The sequence below is a fragment of the Patagioenas fasciata genome, chromosome 3 (assembly GCF_037038585.1).
Source record: "Patagioenas fasciata isolate bPatFas1 chromosome 3, bPatFas1.hap1, whole genome shotgun sequence".
Classification (NCBI taxonomy): Eukaryota; Metazoa; Chordata; class Aves; order Columbiformes; family Columbidae; genus Patagioenas; species Patagioenas fasciata.
Window position 1 is genome coordinate 34,743,358 of NC_092522.1, and position 27,417 is coordinate 34,770,774.

The 27,417-nt window shown below is 42.3% G+C and overlaps 1 protein-coding gene across 5 annotated transcripts in view; it reads left to right on the top strand.

Annotated features, from left to right (window-relative positions):
- TTC7A (tetratricopeptide repeat domain 7A) overlaps nt 1-27,417 on the top strand; it is a 195,344-nt gene that overhangs the window by 47,832 nt on the left and 120,095 nt on the right. For all 5 annotated transcript variants that reach the window (XM_071806103.1, XM_071806101.1, XM_065833824.2 and 2 more), the window contains 3 exons: nt 9,510-9,614; nt 20,183-20,300; nt 24,559-24,616. In XM_071806103.1, the coding sequence (XP_071662204.1) occupies nt 9,510-9,614; nt 20,183-20,300; nt 24,559-24,616 (281 nt within the window). The remainder of the gene's footprint in view (nt 1-9,509; nt 9,615-20,182; nt 20,301-24,558; nt 24,617-27,417) is intronic.

The window sequence follows — 27,417 nt, forward strand, 5'->3', positions numbered from 1 at the left end:
GGTTAAGAGAGGCACTGTATCCAGAGAGGTAGTTGTGGTTCAATCCTAGGTTAGTATGGAGACGAGAAATAGGACTTGATCTTTAGCTTCTAACAATTTGCATGAGAACTCAGTCCTTCTCCGTATATGTTTGCATACCTCTTCAGCTTCCCTAGAAGTTACTGAATATTTGGTACTTAAGAGGAAAAAAAGAATAACACAAGTATCTGTACCTCTGTAACTGTCCTGTCTTTTCAGATTTTTAAGTATGTCATGAATTTTTGCCTGCACTTTAAATATTTACAAGGTAAAATGGCCTGATCTTGCCTACTGATGTAAAAACTCTAAATGTTCTGAGCCCTATATGGGGCAGAGGGAATTCCCTTACCCAACAGTCCCATCTGTGCGGTATTTCACTTCTAATCCCGAAGTATTCCCTGAGGATTCCTGTTGTATGCTCTGCAATGCGTCATCTTGCTAATGGGAGATGTGGCCTACATTTTTATACTGCTTCACAGCTTGATAACAGGACAGAGTTCATTTAAAAGCAAGTGCTCCCGTGTAGCAGAAAGAACTGATGGGAAAACAGTGTGGTCTGTCTAGACTGCAAAATGCAGAGTACACTTGAGCTTTTATAGGTAAAAGATCCGTTTTCACCTCTCTCAGTCACAGCCAATTCCTGATCTTATTTCTTGGTAATGAAATCTCACATCCTGTAGCATTACTTGTTCTGCAGTTCAGCAAATCATGCTTATAAATCCTGAGTATGACAGGAACAGTTTTATCAACCTGTAAATGCTGAAAACTTTGGTCTCTGTTTTCAAACGCGTTTTTTAGGATTTGCAAACTCTGACCTTCTTAAAAGTGCTGTAAAATCTGATCCTGTTCTCTATTCTATACTGCATTCGACTAGTGTTACTTCTATTTTGTATATTTATCTTCTTCAAGTTAAGTTAAGTTGAACTTCGAACTGTTTTCTTGCCCTGGCAGCCAAAAAAATTGCCAAATGGAAACTGTCATTTTTCACAAGTGATCAGTCTGAATGTCAAACCAGCCACCTAGGCTCATCACTGTATGTATCCTTGAGCTTACACCTTATCTTAAAAAGCAAGCGTCTTCACAAAAATAGGCATGTCACTTCAGTAAGTTCTTACAGAGCAAGGGAGGCCTTAGTACTTCATAAAACAGTGAATGAAAAAGCTCAGAGAAACATAACCTTCCTGTCTGTCTTCTATTCACTTAAGCAGTGGAAATAATGGAGTAATAGCAATTTCAGTTTCCTATGTTTCTCAACAACTTGCATAATGAGTAAGATGTTTCTTAATCCATTTTTGGGGATGTATGTATGCTGAGCTATATATTTCCTGAGCAAAAGGAGTATGTTTATTTAAGTGATTAAAATCCACCATGAAATCTGAAATACTTCTGTAGGCAATTTTGGATGAAATGCTGGGAAAGCCAGACAATGGCAAAGACATGCCTGCTGGAGAGGGACAGTAGTGAGGGATATCCTTTGTCACCAAGCACAGTTCTGGATAGGCGAGAGGTATAAATCATTCTAATGCAGTACCCCTGTTCTTCTGAACTGATGCTGGAAAACTGAATGCTGAACTCTTCACAGCCGCTACAGGTTGCCTCTGCTGGTTATAACCTTCGCAGTGTGGAAATACGACAGCCAGAGGCTGAATGGGCATCGCAGCTCCCTGCCTCCGCTGCCGTGGATAGACAGGCTGGAGTCTGAGTGGCGAGTGGTGTGATAGCTGGGTGCCATCTGGCAGAGTCCTTGGGCGGCGAGATGAGCCACTGTCCTGCCAGAGTAAAATGAGTGCAGTAGGTTGCATCTGCTTGTCTCGAGAGTGACCTGTATTCTGCAGAATGGGGGAAAGGAGGACTAAACTCTTGTAGAGGAGACTTTGTCTTCACAGTAGAGGAGAAAGACAGTCGACTGTTGGGGCACTCTTCTCTGCTGCTGCTTTTCAGCAAAACATTTTCCACTGACGGCTGTGGAGGTTGCCAGAACACAGCACCCTGGCAGACTAGGGCAGCTCTACCGATGTATCTGAAGTTGGAGGAAAAATTGTCATAGTGTCTAGATGATGTATTATTAGCACACGGGGTGTGAAATAGGGTCCCTGTGTACTTGCAAGCATTTCCCTGGTCTCGGATCAGTTGGATCAGTTGCATGTTCCTTTGTTTAGAGTTCTGTCCCCTTCCACACCTAACAGCCTCACACGGGACCCAGCCTGGGTGTCCTGAAGTGTCACTGTAGCCCTTTGGGAGTAGAAACTCAAAAGTGCATCATGGGATTGTGCTGTAGCTTAAATTGACAGTGCTTCAGAAAGTCTTCTGGATCTGCATTGGTGGTGTCTTTTTCTACCTGTCATACTGCTTAAGGGAAAGACAACTGATAAAATATATGCCTTGAACAATGTGAGGCAGCGTTGATACCTCTCCTCTACCTGCCAGCCAAGGAGAAAATGACAATGATGTACCGATTTCTTAAGGGTAGTGAGGGAGGGATTCTTGAAGGATAGCTGTTGAATTATTCTGTAAACACTGAGTCTACTTATTCTAAAAGTGCTGGGTATCCTAATTGAGCCATTCAACTCACAGCAGCCTTACACTGATCTCTCATGTCTGCTGGATGTTAGTTATCATTATTATTATTAGTGTACTCAGTGTGTAAAAACCATTTTCATGCTCGTGTTTAATGTTTCTGCCCCCAAAACCCCCACAACACAGCTTAGTGAATTAGGAGCTTTTAGGATATGTGTTTCTTGAGAGGAGGGGCGGGGAGTGATAGAGTCACAGACCAGCTGAGGGAAGTCTGGAGCATCTGCAAGGAGAGGGTGATCTGCTCTTACCCCTCACCCCTTACACTCGTTTAGGGGATGGAGTGCAGCAGGATGTGCATAGAGGAAAAGCTCAGGAGTAATAGAAGAAGCTGTGGGGATCTGTGAGAGCCCAGTGGAGGTGGAAGCAGCTACCTGGAGGCAAGGGCTACGCTCAACAGGCCTTGCACTAGGATTGCTGATGGTGGTTACTTGTTCCTGGGGTCCCTGGCATGCAGCTGTCCAGCCCCTCTCCTCCAAGAGCTGACAGAGCACCATCGGCCCAGTGCTTGCCTTTAGGACAGCAGTTGCGTGACTTCTTTAGAAACAACTGCATCGTTGGTGAGCCTCCCCCAGCCTTGCGATCCTGTACTGAGGACGTCGTAAGGACAATGGTCAGCATTACCATATAGACAAGATAGGCTGGCGGTAGGAGAATTTAAGCACCAAGCATGGTACCTTGCAAAACCAGGCAGATAAAGCTGCTTTCAGTTATAGAAAATCCTCCTCTCTGCTCTTATCCCTTACGTTTGTTCATCTTGAAGGCAAAGAGGAATAAAGAGTCACACTTGTCTACCTGAATGGTTTTCTTAATAACACAACGCTTCAGGAGGTGTCTGGTGTTACACAACGGGAGATAATAGCATCCTCCTTGGTATGTGTCATTCAGCTGTTTTGCTGGGGGAGCAGGCTCCAGCTCTTCCCAGAGCCAATCCTGCAGCGTCACTGTGCTCCCCTTGGCCACTGCACAGCTGGAGATGCTGCAGCCCTGCCCAGGCCTTCTGCTGGCAGCATTTTGAGGGTTTTGAAACCAGTCTTACACAGACAGGAACACTGATTTTTGGAGGCCTTTGCAAGTTGCTGTTACATACTGGTTGTAGCCAAATAATGACAAGCTAACGCCTGAGCTGCTCATATCTGTGTTGGACCCAAAAAAAAAAGTAATACTTCCCCTTATTTAAACAGTGCAGCAAAAGCAGATGTCTCTAACAGCTTCGAGGAGCTTTCAGGTTTGACTCAGCCATGCCTGTACTGCCAACATGCAGCTTTCCAGAAGGTTAGAGGTTATAAATATATTTGATACATAATTCTGTAGCAACAGCAGACAAATTTTATGATTTCGGCTGTTCCTTCTGTTGGTTTCCTTGCAAAAGCAAGGTTGCTAGGCAACTGGCCTTAAAAAAAGTACATTTCTCTTTGCATTGCAGGCAGGAACCTTGGGAACAGCAGAGGCCTCAGATGGCTCCTTAAATAGCATTGCTGGGGAATAAGATTTAAAATATTGAACATTCATTGGTTAAAGATCCTGTTACAAAGGTCAGCTATCTAGGGAATGTTCAATAGTTTCATTTCTTTTGGTGCAAAAGAAGGACTAGAAAGGGGTGTGCCTGTGTGCTGTACATAGTACAGAAAATGAAATTTCCTAAGATGCCTGACTGAGCAGAATACCTAGGTGGGCTATATAATTGCCTTAAGCCTTAAGTCTCTTTTCTTGACAGAAAGTGTGAAGTGGGACATTTGTCACATTAGCAAAGACAAATTTATGCTTGTAGATCTTAGAATTCACTTTTAAAAGTGAATATATGAAGCTGCTTAACTCCAGCGATCTGATTTGCTAAACACAGGGTAAAAGAGAAGGCTGAGAATTGGTCCCTGTGTTGAGAGAAGTAGATGTCTTAAGGGAATAATATTCATGCTGAGGGATTTGCAGAAATCAAGAAATTCAGTGGAAAGCTAACACTAAATCAGCTAATTCCAGAGTTCTCAATTGCTGGCTCACTCTATGACATCTTCATGTGTTGGTTCAGGGTCTTTTATAGCTAGGTGGCTGTGAATCCCAGGACACAGGAAATACTAATTCTTGCATAATGATGAAAGATTTCCCACACTTCCCCACAATCCCTTTGAGAGAGTGCAGTTTTTTAAGTCAGACAGGATGATGCTGGAAATAAAGCAGTACTAGTCGTGGAGATTCTTCTGTGTACTAAGCTGCCAGGTGAGTTGGGAATGAAGCTGTCTAGCAAAACCACCACCTTGAGGAACATTTTTCCCTCTGGCTGAAAAGTGTTACCAAAGAAGCAAAAAAAGTAGAAAGGTTTTTGGAACATTTGCAAGAGAAGAGCAACTGTTTATTATGTGTCATGTCTGCCTGGCATGATTTACTGTCTGGAAATTCTTCTTACTTTTACTTACACTTGTGATTTCTTTATCTTCTGAATATGAAATGAATCTCTGACGTCCTTCTTTTGTTGCTTTGGTATGGTGGGAGAGGAGACGAGGAAAGAATGAAAATTGTGTTGCAATCAGCTAGGAAAAACAGCATTTGAACAGTTGTAATTGATGGCAAGATCTCTTGTGCCTTTTGGAAAAGTAAGAAACTGTAGACTACTCTTAATTCTACACTGTTTGTGTGTAAGCATCTTTGAGGAGCATGCTTGCATGGTTCATTATATGATTAGTAAATGGCGAATGGGGCTTGTATTTTGTATTTGGATAGAAGTGTGTTTAGGTTTGTTGTGTCTTTTGGTTTTGTTTTTCTATTTTACTACCTTATAGGAGTCAAAACCACAGGTGCTGTAATTACTTAGGACAAGGTGTCTTCTCCATCCTTCTCCCTTGACATAACTTCATTGTGATTTCTTGCTGCAGATCAGGAAGTGTCTTCCCCTATTTGATGTGCTACATAGAGCTTTTTCAGAAATCTGTGTCAAAAGCTGCCATTTGTCAGTATTGCTTCCCAAAAACTGCCTTTTCTAATTTTCTTTTCATAAATGATTATGGAACATGTTTGTGATCTCTGCAGAAAAAAAATATTGTATGCAAGTAGACTAGATGAGGAAAAAAAATTGTTGGAGAAAACCAACTTCCTATAGATACCAAATTTAAATATGGAACAGTAGTGCCACATCCTTCCCTGTCTCCATTGCACAAAACACAAAGTTGTTGGTATGTGAAGGATGGAGATGCCCAACTCAGGCAACTGAAGTTCAAGCCCCTTACATAGTTCACCTGTTTTGTTTTTTTTTTTTTTTATGGCTCAGCATTCCTGTTAAGGCAGTGTTTTCACTCTGTAACCTGATTTGAGCTCTGCGCTTTATTGATCATAACAAAGGGAGGATGATCACAGATCAGCGTAAACCTGGTGAGGATCCCAAGGCTGTGAACTCCTAGTCCTACATTAGACCTCCCATATACAAAGTTGAAACCCCCATAAGGCAGCTGTTGGAAAGCTTGCAGTTTCTTTAAAACATGTCTGTTTAACAGATTTGTGTGTGTTTGAGGGGACTTAAAAGCCTTTTCCCAGAAAGAGACATCAAATGAGATCCAGAGGCAAATCCCTGGTTTTCTGAAGTCCTTGGAAACTGGTTCCAGTGCAGTCGTTATAATCCAGCAATTAGCAAGCTAACTTAAACCTTGGCTTGAATTTTCATGTGAGCTTCTCTAAAGCTCATAATTATGAGTAGGAAGTGTGCACTCACTTGGAGTTCAGGCTCTTCTCTTTTCAAAACATGCCTCACCAATAAATCTAATTATTTTTGCCTTGCAGTGAATCTCACAAACAATGCACTTGGCTGCCTGGTCCACCCACGCTAACTGAAAGAATATGTACATTTTAATGATCAGATTATTTCAATGTTACACAACACTGTTTCATATTAAATTTTTTTACAAACAAATGACATCTGTATTCAATACTGAGTAGATGAGATTTGTTCCCTGCCTATCGATGTCTGTAATATCTTTAAAACACCTGGATATTATATGTCATCCTAGTATCCCCCAAGTAAGGTCACTGTGGGGTTGGAATATTCTTTCTACTGTCATTCCTTGACTAACATTTTAATCATCTGTATGTAATTCTGCAGACTAAAGTTTTCAAGGTTAAATTATGTAGATCTCTTGAATTTTTTAAATGCAGCTGGAGAAAAAAGGTTTCATGCAACCGTATTTCTAAAACCACTGTGTGTCATAAGTTTAATTGCAGATTTTATAAACTTCTTGAAAGTGACATTTGTAAATGTTTTAGGAGCAGTGTGGAAACTGCAGCTCTCGGTCTGTAAAGGAATGTTCAGAAGCTCCCGGGTGCATGTGATGAAGTGACTCTACGTGTGAGGTGTTTGGGTGTAGGTACGAGGTGGAATTTTCTGCTTTGTGGTATTCAGTAGTCACTGTTTTGCAGTTACTTCAGGACAGGCATGAGAAGTGCCCTGCGGCTTGAGGCCAGCCGAGGCCGCAGGGTTGGCTTGTGTCCTGAGGACCAGTATTGCTCAATGGCCCGGCTGCAGGCAGGAAGGGAGCAGAGTTCAAAGGAACTAGAAGGGAGCTGGGTTGTTTCACTTCTGTTGTATATAGACCCTGGAAGGTCCTACAGTTGTGGCCCAAATTAGGACGGGCCTCTCACTGCTGTGGTCTGTGCTGGTGCTGGCTGTGCCAGCCTGTGGGGGAGCAGTCACCAGCTCTCAGGTGCTCCGGCTTTCCCTGCAGCTGCGCTGCTGATGGGGAGCTGAGAAACCACCATCAGGTTCTGTTTGTTTCTGAAAGCGCTGACACCAGACAGCATACGGTCTTCTACATACACGGCCTTTTCAGTTCACTTTTGCATGGTGAGATGGCAAGGGTTGGGAGGAGGCTCAGTTGCAGATACATCAACCAGTGTGGTGCATGTTGTCCTGCTCTACTCTTTGGGTTTCTCTTGTTTGGAAGCACCTGAGGGGCTGGAACGTAGGCAGGAGGGCAGGAAGATGATGTGCCGTGCTGTGACCCTTATGGGGTTATGCCTGCTTTACCAACAGGTCCAGCAGTGCTGCTGGGAATACCAGCTGCCTGCAGTGCAGGTAGCATTCTGTGAGAGGAATAAGATGCCATTAAAACCTGAGACACTACTTGTTCTGAACAAATAGGTGTCAGGGAGGTTCATTCTGAGGGATGCTAGTCACCTTGTGACAGCAGAGCTCAGTGATGTGTTTCTTCCTGTACCTCAGGTTTGAATTACCCAAGTCTTTGTTTCTGAGAGGAGTGAGGCAATGGTTTAAGCTTGAGGACAAATGTTATTGATTCCCATCTTTGTTCTGAGACAACCTTCCTTCTGGTTTTGGGCAAATTGTGCCTTTGGAGCAAATATTTCTTTATTGATGATACCCAATGCTCTCTGCAGATGGGAGCAGCCTGGAGAGCAAAGGGCATGCTGCTGCTCCTCTTCAGACCATGCATAAGGTACCCAAGGCTTTTAAGCAGGGAGGTTTGCTCTCCGCTGCTGTGGAGGTTGTGTCTTTGGTTTCAAACCCCATCTTTGCCTTAGCATGGGCAGGGCTGCTGTACATCTGCTTTTCCCTTTTCCCAGGCTCCCTTCCAAGCATGTTCGTATCTAGACTTTTGAATCCCTCAGCAAGAAGTGGCCCTTCAGTTCTACGGGGAAAGGAGGTGTCAGGCACATCTCGCTTTGGTGCGGAGCAAGGGAGGGGAAGCGCTGATGGCCCCTGGGAGTGGGAGGCTGCGGTGTGGGGCTGCAGGGCTCTGTGCTGCTCAGAGCTCTGCTGGGGAGAGCCCCTGGGGGTCAGGAGTAGATGGCCGGGACCTGATAGCAACAGCTGTTAGTTTGACTCTGCAAGATTCTGTCACTGCTCTCCTGTAATACGGAAAGGCCATGACTATTTAATGTGCTTCTGAGAGGGAGCAGTGAGTGAGAGAGGCCTGTGTGTGTCTTGGGACTGTGTGAAGAGTTTTGGAGGAATGGAGCACGTAAAGAGAAATTCTGAGAGAAGAAAACTTCCCCTTGAGCTTAAAGATGAGAAAGTCTGGGGGAAATAGGGGTCTGTAGTGTGGAGGGCTGGGTGCGTGAAAGAAACTGTGTTCCAGGTGGGGTGGGCTAGGAGACTGGCAGGACAACTTCTGTTACCTCCTCATCAGCTGAGCAGATGTTCTCACCAACACCTCAGATCAGAGCTTTCCTCATTCATCTTTAAACCTTCTGAAATGCCATGAATATATGCTATAAAAAGCAATGTTTGTAGAGCACATTGAATCAAAAGGCTATGTGACTACTAATCCTAATAAACATCATTCCTTAATGGTAACCTAACACCAGGAAGACATGCAGAGTTTTATGGGCTTGCTTTCTGACACATGCTACTCAGACCACCTGCTGAAAGTGTATTGCTCTGCGGTTGCCTGCTCCACACTTTGCATGGTGGGGTCTCAGTTATATTATTGTATGTTCTGGAACTGGAGAAGACAAAAAGCAATCTACAGACCAGAGTACTTCAGCTGCACAAACCTCTCTCTGAGTAGAGTTGACCTGAAATGTTAACGTACTAGAGGATAAGCTCTGTACGATCTTTCCTGGCTTACTGGAAGATGGTTGTGCGCAAGGAAAACTATAGTGGAATTCTCGTGAATTGGGAAGGCAGAGTTAAAATAACTAGTGTGTTAATGGCTGAGGAAGACTGTTTCTTATGAAGTACCCAGCCAGGGCCAGTTCCTTGGCACAGTTCTTCTAAGTGTGGGAAGAGTGTGTGTTGGTGTGCGCATGTGTGCACACCTGTGTCTGTGCATGTGAAAGGTGGGAATAAAGTCACTGACTTGTTGCTGACATGTGACTTTTTACTTCATGATACTTCTTTGTACATTTCACTGAAATATATTGCTTAGGCTCTGTAACAGTGTTGTCTAATCAGCCTTTTTTATTTCTTCCTCCACCAGTCAGCGTATGCTGTGTCAGTGCTCAAAGAGTGTGCTAAACTGCGACCTACAGATCCCACCGTTCCTCTGCTGGCTGCCAAGGTCTGCATTGGGTCACTGCATTGGGTAAGCAAGCTGATGCAATTCCTATTATGCAATGGATTGAGTGCAGTGCTGCAGTGACAGTGCCACAGCGTAACTGCAGTGGGGAGGAAGGGAATCCTTGTTCTAAATCATATACACATACATGCTTTAAAAAAAAAAAAACAAAGTGCCAGCAAGATGTTTTGCAGTGAGTCACTGAAATGTGTTTTGCTGGCGCATTAGACAAAGGAGGTGGGGAAAAAGCTGTACCAGCCATTCTGGGGACTGCTTTTTAAACATAGTGTGGAGTTGAATTGGCTACTTTTGTATCCTCTGGAAGACAAAAGTTAATTATAAGTGGACTGTTAGATAGTTCAGGTCTACTGAACAACTCAGTCCTTTGTTCTTAGAGTTGCTGTGTCAGTGTTTTCTGTTCTGGATGTGTTAATGTATGCCCCAGAATCAGAGTGGGAGTGGAAGTCTGTGCCTGTGAAATTCTGATTATCCCAAGGAGAAAAAACATCTGTCAGTCGTTTGCTGCTTGGTTTAATTAATTGAATGGCAGCCTGCTGTTTTCACCTATTCTCACCACGAGGTGTCCCTGCAGTCAGTGAAGGATTATAATTGCTAATAAAAGAAAAACAAATATGCAAGGAAGCACAAAAGAAAACACTAGAAGAATCTGCCCAGATTTTTGGTTAAAAGTTGTAGAGGCTAGATTTGCTGTTGTTGTGTCCCACTCCCTTCTGCCTCCCCATTCTCTACATCCCTATCTGGTGGAAGTTGGTATTCAGCTGGATTTAATTGAGCTGTATCAGTTCACACCACTGTCAGCAAGGAGATCCGGTTATGTACGTTTTTGAATGAACTATATTGTTCAAACTATAATGGTTAAACTCATCTGTGAGTCAGCAAAAACTGAAAAGTATCTTATTCTAGGAAAAATCTTTCAGGTCTGAGGGGATCCTTGCTAAACTACCTAACCTACCACTCTTCTGTACAGAGAAATTTAACTCTCTTATACCCTTAGCTCAGTATCTAAATTTTGAAGGCTGAAAGTCATTAGGTGATACAAAAAAACATTCACAGTGAATGTTATTTTTTTAATAAAGCAAATTACATTTTTTCTGATTCTCAGAGTTGTAATGCCTGGCTTTCATATTGTTTTAATAACTGTGTTGAACACTCCTATTCATATCTCTGAAATTTTCAAAGCAAGGTCAATTTGTCATTAGCCTAAAATATCAGCAAGTACATTGATAGTATTTATTCTATAGGCACTGAAGCTAGAGGAACCCCATGGGGTAAATTCTTGCGTTCACTTGGAGCCATAGTAGGAGAGTACAAGACCCTGGCAATTCTGCTGTCTCAGTGACTACCAGGAGGCAAAGAAAACAAACCCAGCAGAACTTTGTCTGAGATCAGGCTAGTATTTGACTAGGAGCCTGAACTCTAGTACAGGAGCCAAACTTGAGATCTCCATATCACATGTATACATTTTACTTTTCTGCCTTCCTGCTCTGTGAACATGGATCCAACAAGGGGAAGGCACTGGAGCCGTGAAGCCAATGAAGTAAAAGATGCTCTGTTGGACCTGGTGCTTACAAGCAAGGAAGAACTAGTTGGGAATGTGAAGGTTGTGGGCAGCCTTGGCTGCAATGACTACGAGGTGGTAAAGCTCAGAATCCTGAGAGAAGGCAGCAAGGCAAATAGCAGAATGGGCCATTCAGACATGCTTTGGCTGACTTTGACCACTTCTAAACACAAATAGTGACTTCAAGGACTTCAAGGATCTCTACCATACCTAGCCTTTGGACAAAATTGAAATACAGTGAATGCATCTTGTGGGACTCCATCCTAAAAGCAAGAACCCTGGGGTGTTCTTACGTCTAACAGGAGCAGTGACGTTTTAACAGAGGCGTTTTACCACACACTGGGTCATTCATGTGTGTTGAGTTGAGAGGACAAGACTTCTGTACTGTGAGAAAAAAAATAGCATAGCATCCCTTTTGTTTCATGTGCTACCCTCGTGTGTATGCAGCTATCACTATTGAGGACTAAATTTCAAATGGTGCCATTAAAGTATGCAGACTGTGATGGATGAGGAGTTGAATGTGAAAATATGAGCCCAAGCTGACGATGCTGCTGTGCCAGGGAATGGGCAGTCAGGATTTGTCATTCTCATCGGTACTTTCCCCGGCATCTCTTTGGATCTGCTTGTATGGCTAGAATATAAAGAATACCTGGTTACAGATACATTCTGAAAAGATGAGACTGTAATTCAGTCACAACTCTGTCCTTGGGCAATTCAGTATCTCCAGACTTCTTGTAATGGCAGAGCTGATAAATCAACAGTCTAATCCTAAAAATAGGAGAAAGAAGGAGAAAATGAGCTGGTTTTGATAATTGTAAATGAATAGGGTTTTTTTCTTCTATCTACTGCATTTTCCTTGTATGAAACACTTTTCAGTGTTTTTCATTCACACCCTGGCTCAGAACAGAGGTGCAGTATGGAATGCAAACGTGAGTTCATAAAAGAGTAATTTTACTGCAGTTACCTAGAGTGCAACCTTATGAACTAAAACCAAATTTAAAATATTATTCCCCCCCCGCCTCCTCTCAGTGGCTGATACTCCACTCTGATATTAAACTTGATGATGGTGTAGAAAAGTTTTAATTAAGGGCAGTCAGAGGGAAATTGGAGCGTCTTTTAAAAGAACTGAAATGATAGATTCCCATATCTCATAGTCAAAGAGATGCTTCTGATATTACTGTCAAACTCCTGTGCCTAATGAAGACCTTCCTGCTTAGTAGAGCTGTTTTCCTAAATGTCATCTGTACAGTAATTATTTGCATTTAAATTACATGGCAATCAAATCAGAATTGAATCATTTAAACTGGAAGTGAACAAACTGATCAATGCCAGTATAAATAGAAAGGAGGATAGATATGGAAACAGTCTAGCGGACAAATATTAACAGTTACAAATACTCAAATATATCTTGCTTTTCAGAACATATAAAATATGATTAATTTCTCAATTAGCAAATATATCTATGTACTTGTCTGCTGGCTATGCAGGAAAAGGGTGAAATCAGATCACCATTTATCCAAATGAAACAGCTGATTTATGTGTCCTGCGTCTCTCTACTATGTGATTTTGATGCAGTATTGTACTCAGTTTGTTTATGGTCCACAGACAAGCAGTACTTTAGTTTTATATCAGTTACCAGCAATAAAACCCCCACCAAAACATTTATGCAGCTGAATAATTACAGAATGTCATGAGGAACACAGAACAGTTTCTTTCCTGATTAATATAGTGGTCATTTAACTCGTTTGCTGGATTTGTACATGGTGTTTCAGCACACTTTGAGAATTTGGGAAAACAAAAAATTAATTGAAATGTACAATAGTGATTTACAACATTGAGGATGCTTAGATCACATCTATGAAATAATCTCTCAGTGCAGAACAAATCCAAGTGAAAACATATGTACATTTATACTGCGCCATGCAAATCAATATGTAACAGAGCCTGAAGCAGAAAAGAACTAAATGCCCTCAGCTTGTGCTGTGACAGTATGACCAGATTATCAGCTGATGTCAGCTGGCGCTACTCCACTGGCACATTACTGGCCCCATGCTGGCTTACATCAGTACATGATCTGCCCCATCAACCACTAGCTTTCAGGATCAGACCTGCAGTAAACAACTGAGTGATACAAGCAATGTTTTGGCTATCTTTTTTCAAAATTACAGGTTTTCACAAATTAAAAATGCAGAGTGAACAGTAGGTCAATACTTCGTTAATTCTAAAGCTTATGCCAGTTGTCTTGGAGGAGCAGAAAAGCTCCAAAACTAGTGTACCTGCATAGACCACAAAAATTTTCTGTGAATTTGGGACTTTTATACTGTATTTAACCCATTAAACAAGTGTTTTAAATGTCTTTGTAGTGGGCTCAGAACTATTTTTGAGGCATCATGCTGCTTAACCTTCCAGTTTTCTGGGGTTTCAGCACAATGGTTTGCTGAACTCACATGTGAATGATTCTAGCAAGTGAACACAAAGCCCTTTTGTGTTTAGCCAGCTGTCTTCTAGTTTTCCAGAATGCACTATGAAGTTTTTGATGATTGAAGTTCGGAGTATTGTTTTAAATTTTCACAGGAAAGCTGACAGAGCTTACAGTGGAATATGTCCATACAGAGGTTGTCCTGCCTGGGCCCACTGTAGATTCAGAGCTCCACTTAGTAAAAGGCTTGCAGCAATTTCCTCTTCCACTCAGCGGGCCCTGGCACAGCCTCAGCCACATACTCACTTGCCTATTTTGGCATTGATATTGAGTTGCAGCATGAGTTGTTGTTTTTCCTATTCTAGTAGTGTGGTATTGTTAATTTCACTACTAATGCAGGTTCTCCAGGATCCTGTTATGGCAGATGGTGTGAAAATGCTAAAACCAAAACTTCTGCTTACACGCAAGTGTTAAATAGTGAGTTTCTTCATTTTAGGAGCCTTATTTAAAGAGGTTTAGGGTTACTGTGATGCTTTCTTGTGCCTTTTACTCCATTGATTTCAATGGACACATGTTGAAAACCTTGTAAATACACAGAGACAAATGAACTGTAGTCCTAGGATAGGCTTGAATCTTCCAGGACTCTGCTCTGACAGAGAGTGGGAAAACATAAGGCATGTTCTTACTATTTTCATTGGCCCACAGTTGAAACCACAGAAATAGTGATGTTGTGCTAAACTTGCTTAGCACCAAATTTATGCCAGTATTATCAGCTAGGATGAGCTTTTGGAGGGACTTTGCCCCATGGAAAAATCTGCAGCACAAGCCAGTCGTATGCCTCAGAAATTTCCCTTATTTCTTTTAACTCGGCTGTCCTAGACGTGCTCTGCTCCAGCACTCATCCAGAGTGACGTGCTCTGCTCCAGCACTTCCCTGAGAAGATGGAGATTGTGCCATCAGGCAGGGAAAGGGAGAAGGGAGTCAGGCCAGGCCAGGCCATGCACAGAGTCACAAAAATTAAGACATACCATGAGGTCAGCACATCGTGGTGCATGGGGTGGGAAGGTGGCAGGGTGTAGATTTAGAGCTGCATACTTCTAAGGTAACAGCTTATCATTCATTACTTTCACAGACCACTTAATCCGAGAGTGCTTCTCTCCCCTTCTGTCTGCTGTTGACCCTGTCACTATAGATAATAAATGCTGTGCATGTGCTTGTACCCAGTCACTGAGGATCCCTGGAGTCACGTGGAAATGCTTAGGCCTTACTGCTGTATGAATAATGTTGAAAGATCAAGTCTAGACCCATTGTTGGAGTTATTCTGCCTGCTGAGCAGACACTCCGGGGGGACTGACATCGCTAAGGTGAGAGGCTACTGAGAAAGCAGTGTATGGTAAGGACCTACTTTAGATTTCTTTGAGCTTTTAAAAGGCATACTTGCTCACATCACAGCTACTGTTATTTGGGCAATCCCAATTTTTAAACAGAAAAAATGACCAAGAATTTTGTCTTCTATGCATCTCTCGTGTGAACCAATCTCTTTTAGCTACAGTGGAAGAAAGGCCTAAGTGTTCCTCAGTGTTGGGGGCTGTGCTTACATGCAGAGTAAGTTGGTGGGCTTAGCCCTGGTGACACTTGGAGAAAATGCTGACTAGACCAGGAATTTTTTGTCCTAACATATGTAACATGATTCACTTTGTATGTTGTAAACAGCTGTGGGACAAAACCTTTCCCTTATGCTATGCCTTATTGACCACTTTCTATGCATTTTTCCTCTTCTCATTCTCTTTTTCCAATGTTTAATTTTTTCTCCTCTTCGAATTAGTCTCTATACCTACACCTCATTATAACAAAAACATTAAGAGGTAAATTCAACTAGTTAATATAATGCATAATTTTGTCTAGATACCCATTCTGTAGGATTTGGGTCCCTTATGTGCTTGGCTATCAGTGAGTCTCACTGGTGTCCAAACTCCCCTGCTCCACTAACCTTGTCTGCTGTCCAAAGTCCAGTGTCACCTGCTGTTGCCTGCCTCCTCCCCTGTACGCTCTCTTTCAGCACAGTAAGGTGCCATTTCCACGGTGCTGTACATCATCAATTTGCTTGTGCTCAGTTGTTCTAAATCATGCCAGTGAGAACTCCAGCTCCCACTTACAGTCCTGGAGGGTGTTGATTCAGTGGCATAGGGCTTGAGCTTTTCTTAAAACAAGCTGGGTGGCAGTTGGAAACCAGCTGGGTGGCGATGGGCCAGGGGACAGCACCTGCGGTTCCCCCTTCCCTTGTCGGTGTGCCCCCAGGCTTGGCTTGAGCACACACCGAAACCCACAGTCAAATAACCAGGCTGGCTGGAACAGCCACTCTCTGTTGCAGGGAACACAACCCTCAGGGTTACGCAGCTAACAACTGTTCCTTTTCCAACAAAGATGATAGAGGGGGTGGGGAACAAACAAACAAGAAAACCCAACACGAAACAACCCCGCAATATTACAGTCTGAACTGGTGTCAGCTCACAGTTTGTCAGCCTGTCTCTCTCCAGATGCCAGGTCTGTACTTGTTTCTGGTGTGGGGGAGAGGTTGCTTAGGTGCTTCCAGGTGCCTTCTGACAGTTTATACAGCTCGAGTTCAAAATACAAAAAACTTCCTTTTAGGTTGTTTTTCCCCCACATCTGCTTTCGGAGTTTGCTTCCATGCAGGTCTCAGAGGCAGGGAACCTCTCCCTGCAGCCTGTGGTGCTGCCCTTTTCTACACCAGGTATTCAGTGCAAGATGTGCAGAAGAATGTAAGAACAGTAAGGGCCAAATTGGAGGTGTATTTTATATGGCTTTGAGACTCTGTTTTTTGCTTGTTTCTGAGAGAATAACAAGTAGTGGTTCTAAGGAAACAGAATTCCAGCTGTTCCCAGCACTCTTGATGCCCAAAGAAATATCTTTTCCATGCTGTTGGGAGCTGTTGTTGGCGCTGCAAGGGACCAGGTAACAGCGGTAAACTGTGTATCTCCCAATCACAAAGTGATGCCAGGCCCTGCCTGCTGTGAGTGAGGACGTGTGGCATCCCGTGGCTCAGAGCTTTCTAGCCAAGGGCCTATAAGTTGCTGATCTGTGTTCCCTGCACTTCCAATGCAGTGTTGTCACCTTAAGACTGGAGTCCTCCTCTGAAGCGAATGAGTCTTTGAGGTTCTCATATTGAGGCTGGCCTCTGGCTGTGCAGTAGGAGCAGGAATGGACGTCTTGATTCTCCTGACAAGCTTTCTGCCACTTAACTCACTTCTGTGTACCCTGAGCTCATGACTTCTGGGAGTTGCACAGGGTGAGACCACATACCTGGCACCATGTGGGGAGAAGAGAAAGGGAGAGCAGCTCCTGCTGCTTCAGGCCATGTGACAGCATGCAGGAGTTGCAGTTGGGAATGGTTTTATCTGCTGGGACTGAAGAAGGGTTGGTGCCTCATTTGAAGGCCTTCCCATCTTCCCTTCCCATTGTTGTAGCACAGAGTGGAGAGATCTCGTATGCTTAAGGACCCCCACAGACACAGCTTTACTGGCAGATCGCAGCTCGGGCTCCCCACAGGTTCTTTACTCAGGTGTATGGAGAGGGAGGTTTCATCCAGGCTGCAGTCCAGTAAGGGCAGTTTGCATGGGAGAGTTGAAACATCACAGTGAGTGATGTGCGTGAAAGATTTGCCTTTTCACCCATGCCCATAATGACTGAAGAGTAGTAGAGTGGGAGAAGGGGGGGCAGATGGCAGCCACAGCAGGGCTGGAAGTGGCTGGGTGCTGTAAGGAGGAAAAGTAAATGCTCTCAGATGGAACCAGCTGTGCTGGAGTTTGTAAGGGTACTTATGTTCAAACCAGTGTTCTGCTGACCCAGGTTTGCATTCATGAGAATCTTTGTGGCTGGTCAAAGTGCCATTAGTGTTAGTATGAATAAATGTTTACAAGAATGTTTGCACTGGAAGTGCTCTTTCAGCCATTCTGAAAAGTTGTGGTTTTAGTTATTCGTACAATAGATTAATCTGACACTCACAGGTGGCCCTGGATACCTGGCACGGAAGAAAGCTGAATGGTGTGCTGTTGATTTATGCAGTGTAGACTGTCAGTCAGAGACTGCAAACACCATCAGGTGACCATTCAGAGAAACAATGAAGCAAAAACTCTCCAATTTTAACTGCCTCCATTTCTTCTCCAAACCTTTCATTTAATCTCTTTTTTTTCATATGCTCTACCCGCCCCTGCCCTTGTTTGCTAGTCATTCGAGTTCCTTGTATAGCACTTTTCTTCATATAATGGAGACTTTTTGGGTGAAAGTATGTGTGGGGAAGAGAAACAATGAAGAAAGAGAGTGGGAATATAGCTGTTGACTGTGGCAGAGAGGTGCATAGTGGATTTTCTGGCTGCAGAGATTTTTGTGTCTTACATTAAAGTTCCTGAGAGCTGATGAATTCAGCTACTGTTTCATGGGAAGGGTTTTTTTTGTTGGTCGTGTTTTGTTTTTGTTTTTCTGTGCGGCAAATCATGGAACATTTTCTTCTCCCGTTGGCCTAGGTTCTGGTCCACAACATGCTTCAACATGCGGCAGAGAAATCAGTAGGGCTGCTGACACAATTAAGAAATCTCCTGGAACAAACCTCAGTCTTCCTGATGTGATCAGAGTTTAAATGGTCTCATCTGAGCATCACTGATGTCAGTAGGACTATTTCCAGTGTTTTCACTAGACTTTGAGTTATGCCGTTAAAACAGTACTTAAAATTTAGTTGGTAGCCCCACGTATGCCCCAAGGGGGTGTTCCTGTTTCAATTAGTAGTTTCCAGATTCGTAGTTGACTAGGCAATCAGCAAGACTATAATGCTCTCCTAGTGCTTTCAGGGAAGAGCTTGATGATAAAATATATGTTGGCTATTGGGCTGACTGATGCGAGGTTTCAGAAACTTGGCAACTATTGCTCCACATCTAGATTGAATTTTATGGCCTTGGGGAGCTGTACAAGCAAGGAAAAGACCAAGCAGAGGAGTCTGTTTCTTTGCTTGCACTTTTCAGCCTTTCTTCATGCTTACATTAACAGTAAATGTTTTCTTACATTTGATAGCATCTAATAAATACCAACTCCGTTGTTTATGAAGATGTTACTTAATATTGTCACCTGAACGCCTTCAAGTGATGCAACGAGGAGGCTCATTGACAGGATGGCATATGAAGTCAAGCAGATTCTGTTCATAAGTAGCGTGTTAACAGATCACTGCAGAAGGGAAGTTCCTGGTCTGCTGGTACGTTTTAGTTCCAGTTCATTACAGGCGACTCCTTTTAGATTTTAAGGAGCTGTGAGGTGCTGAAGTCTCACAAAGCTGAGTATTAAGAGAGCACATTTCAGTTAAGTCTGCAGTACTTGCATCTAAGACAGCTGGTTTTCAAATAAAAGTGTATTTCCTCAAAATTAAACAACTCCATCCCAGCAAGTCAGTTGTCATGTAATAAAAGTTTCCAAAAGCAGGATTTTTTGGATACTGTAATGCTGTCTGGTTTTTGATTAGGGATGACTCTGATTATGGTTGACAGGATTTGCAGACTATCTTGTACAGAAATGAGGTCTTCCTGTAGGCTCTGTGTCTTTCAAGCATTACTTAACAGCTTTTGCTGTACTTCTCCAACCTATACCTCTCCAGATACGTACAGTGTGTGGGTCTTAGTCTTTTCTACTTAAAATTGGTGAGTGATGTTAATGACAGTTCAAGGTTTTAAATGAGGAAGGCTCTATTCTGTAATAAACAAGAAATAATTTGAATATTTTAAAATTCTCATTAATTTTTATTTTAAAGATACTAAAACTCTATCTTTTTATTAGACTTAGACCTGTGTGATCAGCTGGAAAGGAAGGTTGGGGGGAACAGACTGTACTGTAGCAGAAGAGACCAGCTTACATATTTCACTATTTTGGAGGCTGGTCCTGAAAGGTCATGACTGCTTTCTCTTCCCATTACAATCTGCAATATAAAATGTATTTTCAAGCAAAACGTGGCTAGTGCAGCATGAGCTGCTAAGGTGGCGTGGTATTTCAGGTCAGAATTTGTGTCCAGAATCCGCTGTCTCTTTCTTGTCGTAGCAGAGCTGCAAGCAGCAGCTGAACTCAGCTTGCACTGAAGTGTGTTCTTGATTTACTCTGGTAATGTTTTAAAAGGAAGCAAAATTTGCTAAGGTTTAGAAACATAGTACATCAAAACTAGATGATCTTACTTTGAAGGAAGAGACTTGCTAGACCTTTCAATGTACTGCTGCCGCGGTATGTAAGGAGTCAGTTGATCCCACATTTGTATTTAAGGTTGCATGACTGAAGTGTGTCTGAAAGGAAATGTGAAAATAAGGTAGTGCCCTTCGTTAACCTCAGACATCTGGAAATAGTTTGGAGTGGAGGCTTAGAACGAAACCAAAACTTTTCTCGAAACTGTGATGTGCACCAAGGTCTGCTAATCTGACCTCCTGTGTCCTCCTTTCTGTGAGGGTTTGCTGTGATCACTGAAAGCCCCTTGTGATCACAGTTTTATGGGATAATCTTAATGAAGCAAATATAGAGGAATTGCTTCTAAGTCTCAGCCTACCTCTTTTGCAGCTGGAAGAAGGAGAATACTTTGCTAAAATGGTGATAGACCTGGGTGAGGATGCTGGAGAGTCCCTTGCAAAGGGTTACCTGGCACTGGGGCTGACGTACAGTCTTCAAGCTACTGACGGTGAGTTATCCTGTTTGCCAAGTATGTTGTATAGAGAGCGTCCATTCAACATTGTCAGTGCAAGCAATGGAAATTTATTAGAAACTGCTTCTAGGGCTGACTGGACATGGAAAACAATCAGATTGCAAGACAAATGGGGACTTCCTCAAAAAACTGTCTATGTTAACAAAATCGAAGTTTTTAGGTAAAGGAATAATTGCAAATCATTACTTAGGAGGTGATGATCTGACTGTGGCCAAAAATGTTTGGTATGCTTTACTTGGATATTTGCGATATGTTTCTTTCACTTATTTACACAACAAAAAGTCAAATTTTCCATCTATTTTCATCCTTTTGTCACCCACTCAAATCACAATCTAAGAACTGGAGTCAGAAATGATTGACTTCAGTTCCTGGCATGATACTGATTACCCACAGAGATTCAACCTCTCTCTGATGTCATTTCTTTCTCTGCTTAGAAGTAAACAAGATAAAAATATCTACCTCACTGGTACATGTGGATCTGACTAGATATAGGCCACTGAATGTAAGAAGTGTTTGGGTTTTTTTAATGCTGCTTGCTTGGAGTTTGAATGGCTGGACAATGAGCTCCTGCAGATTTGGTGCTTGGTAGCCAGAAGGTCTTGAAGTCCCAATGTTTGGGAGAGTTCTAGCTCTGACCTTCATCAAGCTCACAGGTGGGAGCAGTCTTTGTTTCTTCTATAACTTCTAACATATGTAGAGGGCCTTCTAACATAGTTTCTTTGTGTAAGAGCTAGGCTAGTGTGTTTCCTAATCAATTTAGCAGCCCTGCCCCCACGTAAGCAGTGGCTTTTCTGTCTGATCGGTCCTATAGAAATACACAAACTTCTTCCAGAAAATGAGCCTGAGACAAAGCTAAAATGACTGTATGGTATCCTAGAAGTATGCTGCCCTTGCAAGTTACACCAGAATTCTGCAAGGCATGTGTATGAGGAAGTGGCTTGTGCTCTTCAGTAGTGCAAGCTGCTGTATTTTTTCAGCCAGCCATATCTGATCAGCTGTTCTGAGACCTGCTTTCCAACATGGGGGTTAACAGGCACTGTAGCTCTCTTCAGTTCTCCATTTCTGTGCCTCAGAATAGTTCCCCCTAGGAAGTATGTGTCAAGGAACATATGTCCTTCCTAGCTTGAACTTTCTCATATATATATGTATATATCTAAAGTTCATTGAACACTGAGTTCTGCATAACAGCCTAGCTTTTTAGGGCATTTTGCCTAGGTTTTGTATAAACTATCCCTAATGCTATACAAGGTCCCAGAGACTATTTTCAGAGGTAGAAGGTTTTCTGTATTAGTCCATGACAATCTATTTGTTATCCTCAGTATGGGAAGGAGGTGGTTTCTAAAGAATGGAGTTGTAGAGGCATGTGCTCTACTCTGGCTCTAAAAATACTTTGGTGCAGCAAAATGTGAGTTGGAAACTTTTGTTCCGGAAGAGAAGTCTTCTCAGAGTTTTCAAGAGGTTAGTTCAGATGTTGTAACAAGTGTCCTTTTAATGTAAAAGAAATAGTCTTCAAAACATCTGCTTTGGATTTTTTTCTAGTTTAGCATCTGATTTATGTTGTGAAACAGTGGAACGCCTGCCTTCTCCTATCGCTAGCTTTAAGTCAGTATGGCCAATTATGGTCAGTTATATGAGGGAAATCTGGAGAGTGTATCATTGAAGTTGCTGAAAGATGTATCCTCAGAGGAAGACGTTGCCACTTTCGCCTCACTCTTAGAAGCACAAATCTCTTGTTCATACCAAATGCCCATCCATTGCTATGCTGAAATTTCTGCAGATCTGTTCCCAGTGGCTCCAGGTCAACAGAAAACCTTTCTCTTCATCTCGGAGTTCCAATTTTGAAGTAAGCTGCATTGTCAGCTTTGCCTCCCTTAGTTCTGGTGAACAATCTATTGGAGGCAGGAGAAGGTGAGATGAATTTAATGAAGGCTAAAGAGGAAAGACCAGGTTGAGAATGCATTGTGAAATACAAGTGCTCTTCTTATCTAACATCACCACCTCTTATCTTCTGAAATCTTTGTAATGTAACAGATGCTCACTCTTTCAGAGATGAGAAAGTGTGCTGGACCTCTGATTTCATTTACAATTTGGTATAAGGCCATAGATCAGGGATGGAATTGGAAACCTTTTCTATCTGTCCTTGTGGCTTTCATAAATCATCAGTATACTGGCAGCACTGGTTGATGTTAAAAAAATCTCCTTTACCTGTAAAGGTGCTGTGAATGGCATGGTTAACTTGCAGCATCAGTCCTCAGTATTGTCAAACACAAATTTCCATGTGTTTATCCAAGTCAGACACAAATCTAGAGATGGGCAACCAGATTTCCAACTTAGTTGTAGATGGAGATGCAGTTCATATTGTGGGAGATGGGACTCAGTAGTGCAGAAACAAAGCTGACTAGTTGTAGAATAATCACTTATTTTCTATAACATATTTTGTGCTCTTTCTGACTACAAACTGAACACCAGTCAAATGTCTTATAAGGTGAAACCTAGAAGCTCTCCTGGCTCTTCCATTTGATGTTTATTTTGGCAAATAATAAAATTTATTTAAGTCTTCCTCATTGTGTGGCATCTCCAGAACTGCTCTGTAGCTTACATAAGGAATCTTGTAGTTTCCGTGAGAAACGGAAATTGGTATCTTTTTCTGGATGAATGTTTATAGCTATGATCAAATCCTTTCAAATGTCTCCTCAAGCATTTTTATGTTTGCATCAATCTTGATTCTTTTAATTTTTTTTCTGTAAGTTTTCTTTCTTTGTTACCTTTTTCCAGTATTTGGCAGTAGACCTGAATACTCAATTTAAGGCTATTGAGGGTAAAGTACTTCCAGCTACTTCTAAAAAAATGCTGTATTTTACATGAAAAACCATGTCTTCAAATGTATTCTTTAAACTGCAAATTATTCAGTTTTTGATACTTAGATTAGATTTTGGGGCATAAGCAATTTTTGATCTTTATGATTTGAGAAATCCTGAAGGTTATTGTTCCTCCCAAATGAACCTGGTGTTCTGAAGAGCTGTTGGAAGATGTAGGAATAAAAAAAGATCTGATCACTACAATTACTTTGGCAAAATAGATTGCTTTCAAGGTTTCACTCACTAGCATGTTGCAGAATCCAAAGAATCTGATGACTTTTATGTCTTGTAGAGGAACACAACTCTTTCCTCTTAATATTTTTTTAAGAATACTTGAATTTTATCTGGTTTTGATGTTTAAGTATATACTACTTACTTTCTGTTCTGGAGTTTACACTGACTTGATGTGTGAAGTCAAATATAATCATAAGTGGATGTTTGCTGATGGATTAACTACTCATCTCTTCTTTGTGCTGTTGATCAGTAGGTCCAGAATTCAGGATAGGTAGAAAAAGAAACAACTGGAATGCAAGATCTGAAAACTAAGAACCAGAACAAGACAGCCATTATACTTCTCAAAATTATCCTTAGCTGTCCAGATATTTTGGATCTGAGAAAGCTGTGCTTGTCTTAGCTCTTCCTCCATTCCCCTTGCTCTTGATAATGATGTTATCTTATGATATCCTGGCACAACAAGAACTTGATTCTTCTCCTCCTTTCGTGGTTTTGGCTAGGAATTAATTCACACATTGAGAAGTGCCTGTATTGGGCAGGATCCTTTAGTCAAGCAATTAGAGATACCAAGGAGGGCACTAGTGGCTAATGCCATGCCTGAAGAAGCCTTAAAGTCTGTTGTGGTCTCAAGGAAGGTGGTGGTTTGTTAAGGGATTTGTCAGAGCTGTCAATTTGGCTCCTGGTGTTCTCTGTTCAACCTGTAACACCGTCCTACATGAAGATGGTGGTGGAGATGGTCTGTGTCTGAGTCAGAATATGCTGCTAGTTACTGCTTTTGTAATTGTATACACCAACCTGGCAGAGGGCCTGTTATGCTCTTAGTGTCTTGTCAGTGTATGTCCCCTTCTCCTCCCAGACCCCTTCAGTGGTACCTGTAAATAAAAAGTTATTCAGCATTTCAAACAAGGGAGCTGGAAGGATCTTTAATAAAAATGAGATTGAGAATTCAGGTTAAAATATTGGGTTTGTGCAGTTCTTTAAAAATAAAATGGCATGTTTTCCAGCCATGAACATAGGCACCACCAGATCTCCATATTTTTTGTGCTTCCAGTTTGAAATACTTCATACTTGTGTAACCACTTATTTATTTAATCTGAAAGATGGAATTAAACTCTTAAATACTGTTGTGTCGTCTTCTACAGCTACTCTGAAGGACACTCAGGATGAATTAAACAAGAAAGCACTTCGGACTTTGGAGAGGTGAGTAAAAATCTTGCAGATAGTTGCATTATGTATTTCTTTGAATGAACCCAGAATAATTGTTGGGTTTAATGTTGTTGCTTTTTTGTTTTGGTTTGGTTTTTTTTTTTTCTTGTGTGTAAGGCTTCCTTGCCTGAAAGTTTAAAAACAGTTCAGTAGATTCAGCAATAGTCTCTCAAAACCATTCCTGTGATGGCTAAATGCAGTGGTTATCTGGTTGAATATCCAAGGTAAGAGTACCTCTTCTGCCATTAAACAGGAATAACCTGAGCCTTAAACTGGCTGCATTGAGATCTACAGTGCTGGGAGATGCAGCTTCCTCGTGTGAGGCCAGCAGACAGATATGGGAAGCTGGTTTTGTCTCCGTTTGTGTGTGAAGCAGGCTTAAACTCCTGTATACCTCGTGGTGGGAAAGTACCTTCACCATCAGGTTGTAGGCTGCTATGGGGTGACCTAGCAGCCTACTGGGGAGGAGATGGGTGCTGCCCTAATGAGTGTGTACATGAGCTGTTGTACGAAAAGGGGGCTACGGAGGTAGCGGTACAAAGTAGTCACTGCTCACCTGTTCTTCACCACTGTATTTCATGGGGAAGTCTGATCTGATGGCTCTGCCCTGAAAGCATCTCTGAATTAAACTCCTCTGTAGCTACAGTTTCCTCAAGTAAAAGTGCTTGGGTTAAAAATCAGTTTTGTCAGTTCTGTTGTGGTAGAGAGGTGAGGTGTGAGCTTCCTGACCCTGTTACCACTAAGTTACACCACCCGAAATGCACCAGGTGGTGTTTGGAAAGTTAACATTCTAAGTGTAGAATGGCAGATAAATGGAAGCTTATATGATCTGAGTCTTGGGCTGGAATGTCTAATTCTGGGTTTGGTGTGGCCATAAATACATTACAGAAGTGACGAGAATCTGAGATCTCTGGTATGTCAAAGGACAGATGTAGTAGGTTGAACATACTTCTGGATCTTAGCAGTTTTTCTGTGGCTGAGCAAGGAGTCCAGGGTGTTTGTCTTGCACTGGTTTTGCAGTGGTTGCAAGAGCCGTGTAGTAAGTTGAAACCACGGATTTAGTTCTGGATATTTACCCTATGAAGATCAGAAAGATAAAATTTTTAAAAGCCATTTATTTGGTCAGGTTTTAGATCAGAAGTATACTTTTAAGTTGCACTAGTTCCTGGACTCCAATGTAGTACTTTCACTACTGCCCAATTTTGATGTAATTGCTGTGCTGCAGTTCTTTTAAACTGCATTTATTTTTATCCTTTGACCTTTCCCACTGTCTGTGGCTTGTTCTTATCCTATCTTAACTCTAGCTAGGAAGCAGACAAGTTTCTAGCCAAACATTAAGTACTCAAACTTCAGCCAACATGGATGTTGTGACAGCAAGCTGGTTACTAGTGTCTTCCTAAATGCCTGGGTTTGGTTTCTTCATTTTTTTTTTTTCCTCTTCCTTGTTTTTCACCTTCTTTTAAAGTACATGTGTGATCTCTCAGGCCATGGTTTGACCTGCAGGTATCTTTATAAGTGACCTTTTCAGCTGGAAGCTAGGATCAAATATTTTTCTAATATGTTTTGAGGTAACTGAACAATTAAGTAACAGCCCATTGTTTCTTTCCAGAAGCACTGTTAATCTTTTCTCACATACACCCTGTTATTTATTGTTGGAGAAACTACTGAAGGTTTCACAGGAGCTGTTTGCTGAAGAGATGGCTCCCTGTGCTCCAATAGCTTAGGGCAAAGCTGGGTTGTCTTGTTGTTTGGTTTTGGGGATTGTTTGTTTGTTTGTTTGTTTGTGTGGGGGTTTGTTTTGGTTTTTGTTTTTTAAGAAATTACTGACTTGCCAGTATTAATTTCACCTTGATGCCTTTGGCATTGCTTCAGAATCCTTGAGTGCTACCTTTACTTACAGAGTTACCGGACATATTCAGTCCATATTAAATTAATTCATTCTAGAATAACAGAATCATAGTTCTAGAGCCATTAGTTATAAAAGTCAGCTCTAACAGCTTCTTACTCTCAGGCCAAGATGGCATTAAAGAGGTGGCTGCCATTAAAATGGTGTGTGGTTTGTTTCCCAAAGTAATTATGTGATTTTGTTGTTGTTGTTTGCTTATTTGCTTGTTTATTGTTGGCAAATGAATAGTTTTGGCAGGGTTTTGTACCACCAGCCTGGTCAGCCTGTCATTTTCCCTCATAAGGACATTAATCGTCCTCACTTTGGGTAGGGCGATGCAGGTGCAGGCTTCCCTGGTGTCCTGGAACACAGCCCAGAAAGAGGTCAGGAATGTCAGTTGGCTATGAGGGACCTTATTCTTCCCTATCTCGCCCATGTGAAATGACTTCCCCATGCCGTAGAGCTACGAGCGAGCAGTGTGGGGCAGCAAGGGGATAATCCACTGGTCCCTGGGCTGGGCTGCCAATGTGGCATGAGCCAGTGACCCACGTTGCTCCTAGGTTAGGTCCCCAAGACACTTGCCTTGGCTAATGGCTTCTCCTCAGGCTGGCAAGCTCAGAATGTGGTTTCCTGCTTAGCATAGTCTGAGAGGGACAGTTCTTCCCTGGTTGTCCATCCGTCTTCCCTGCCTTGCACAAGTCTCTGTGAAGGGCCTACACATCTGGTTCTGGAGATACCGCAGCCTTCACTAGCTGAGGGATCGCTGCAGTGCAGATTGTTGCCTGCTCTGGACTAGAAGGTTATATAGGAGAGGTCCAGGCTTGAGAAGTAAGGGCCTTGGTTTTGGTCCAGGCTCAGCTCCTGCCATCAAATCCTCATTTCTCCCTCAGTATCTTCCCTTTCCAAATTT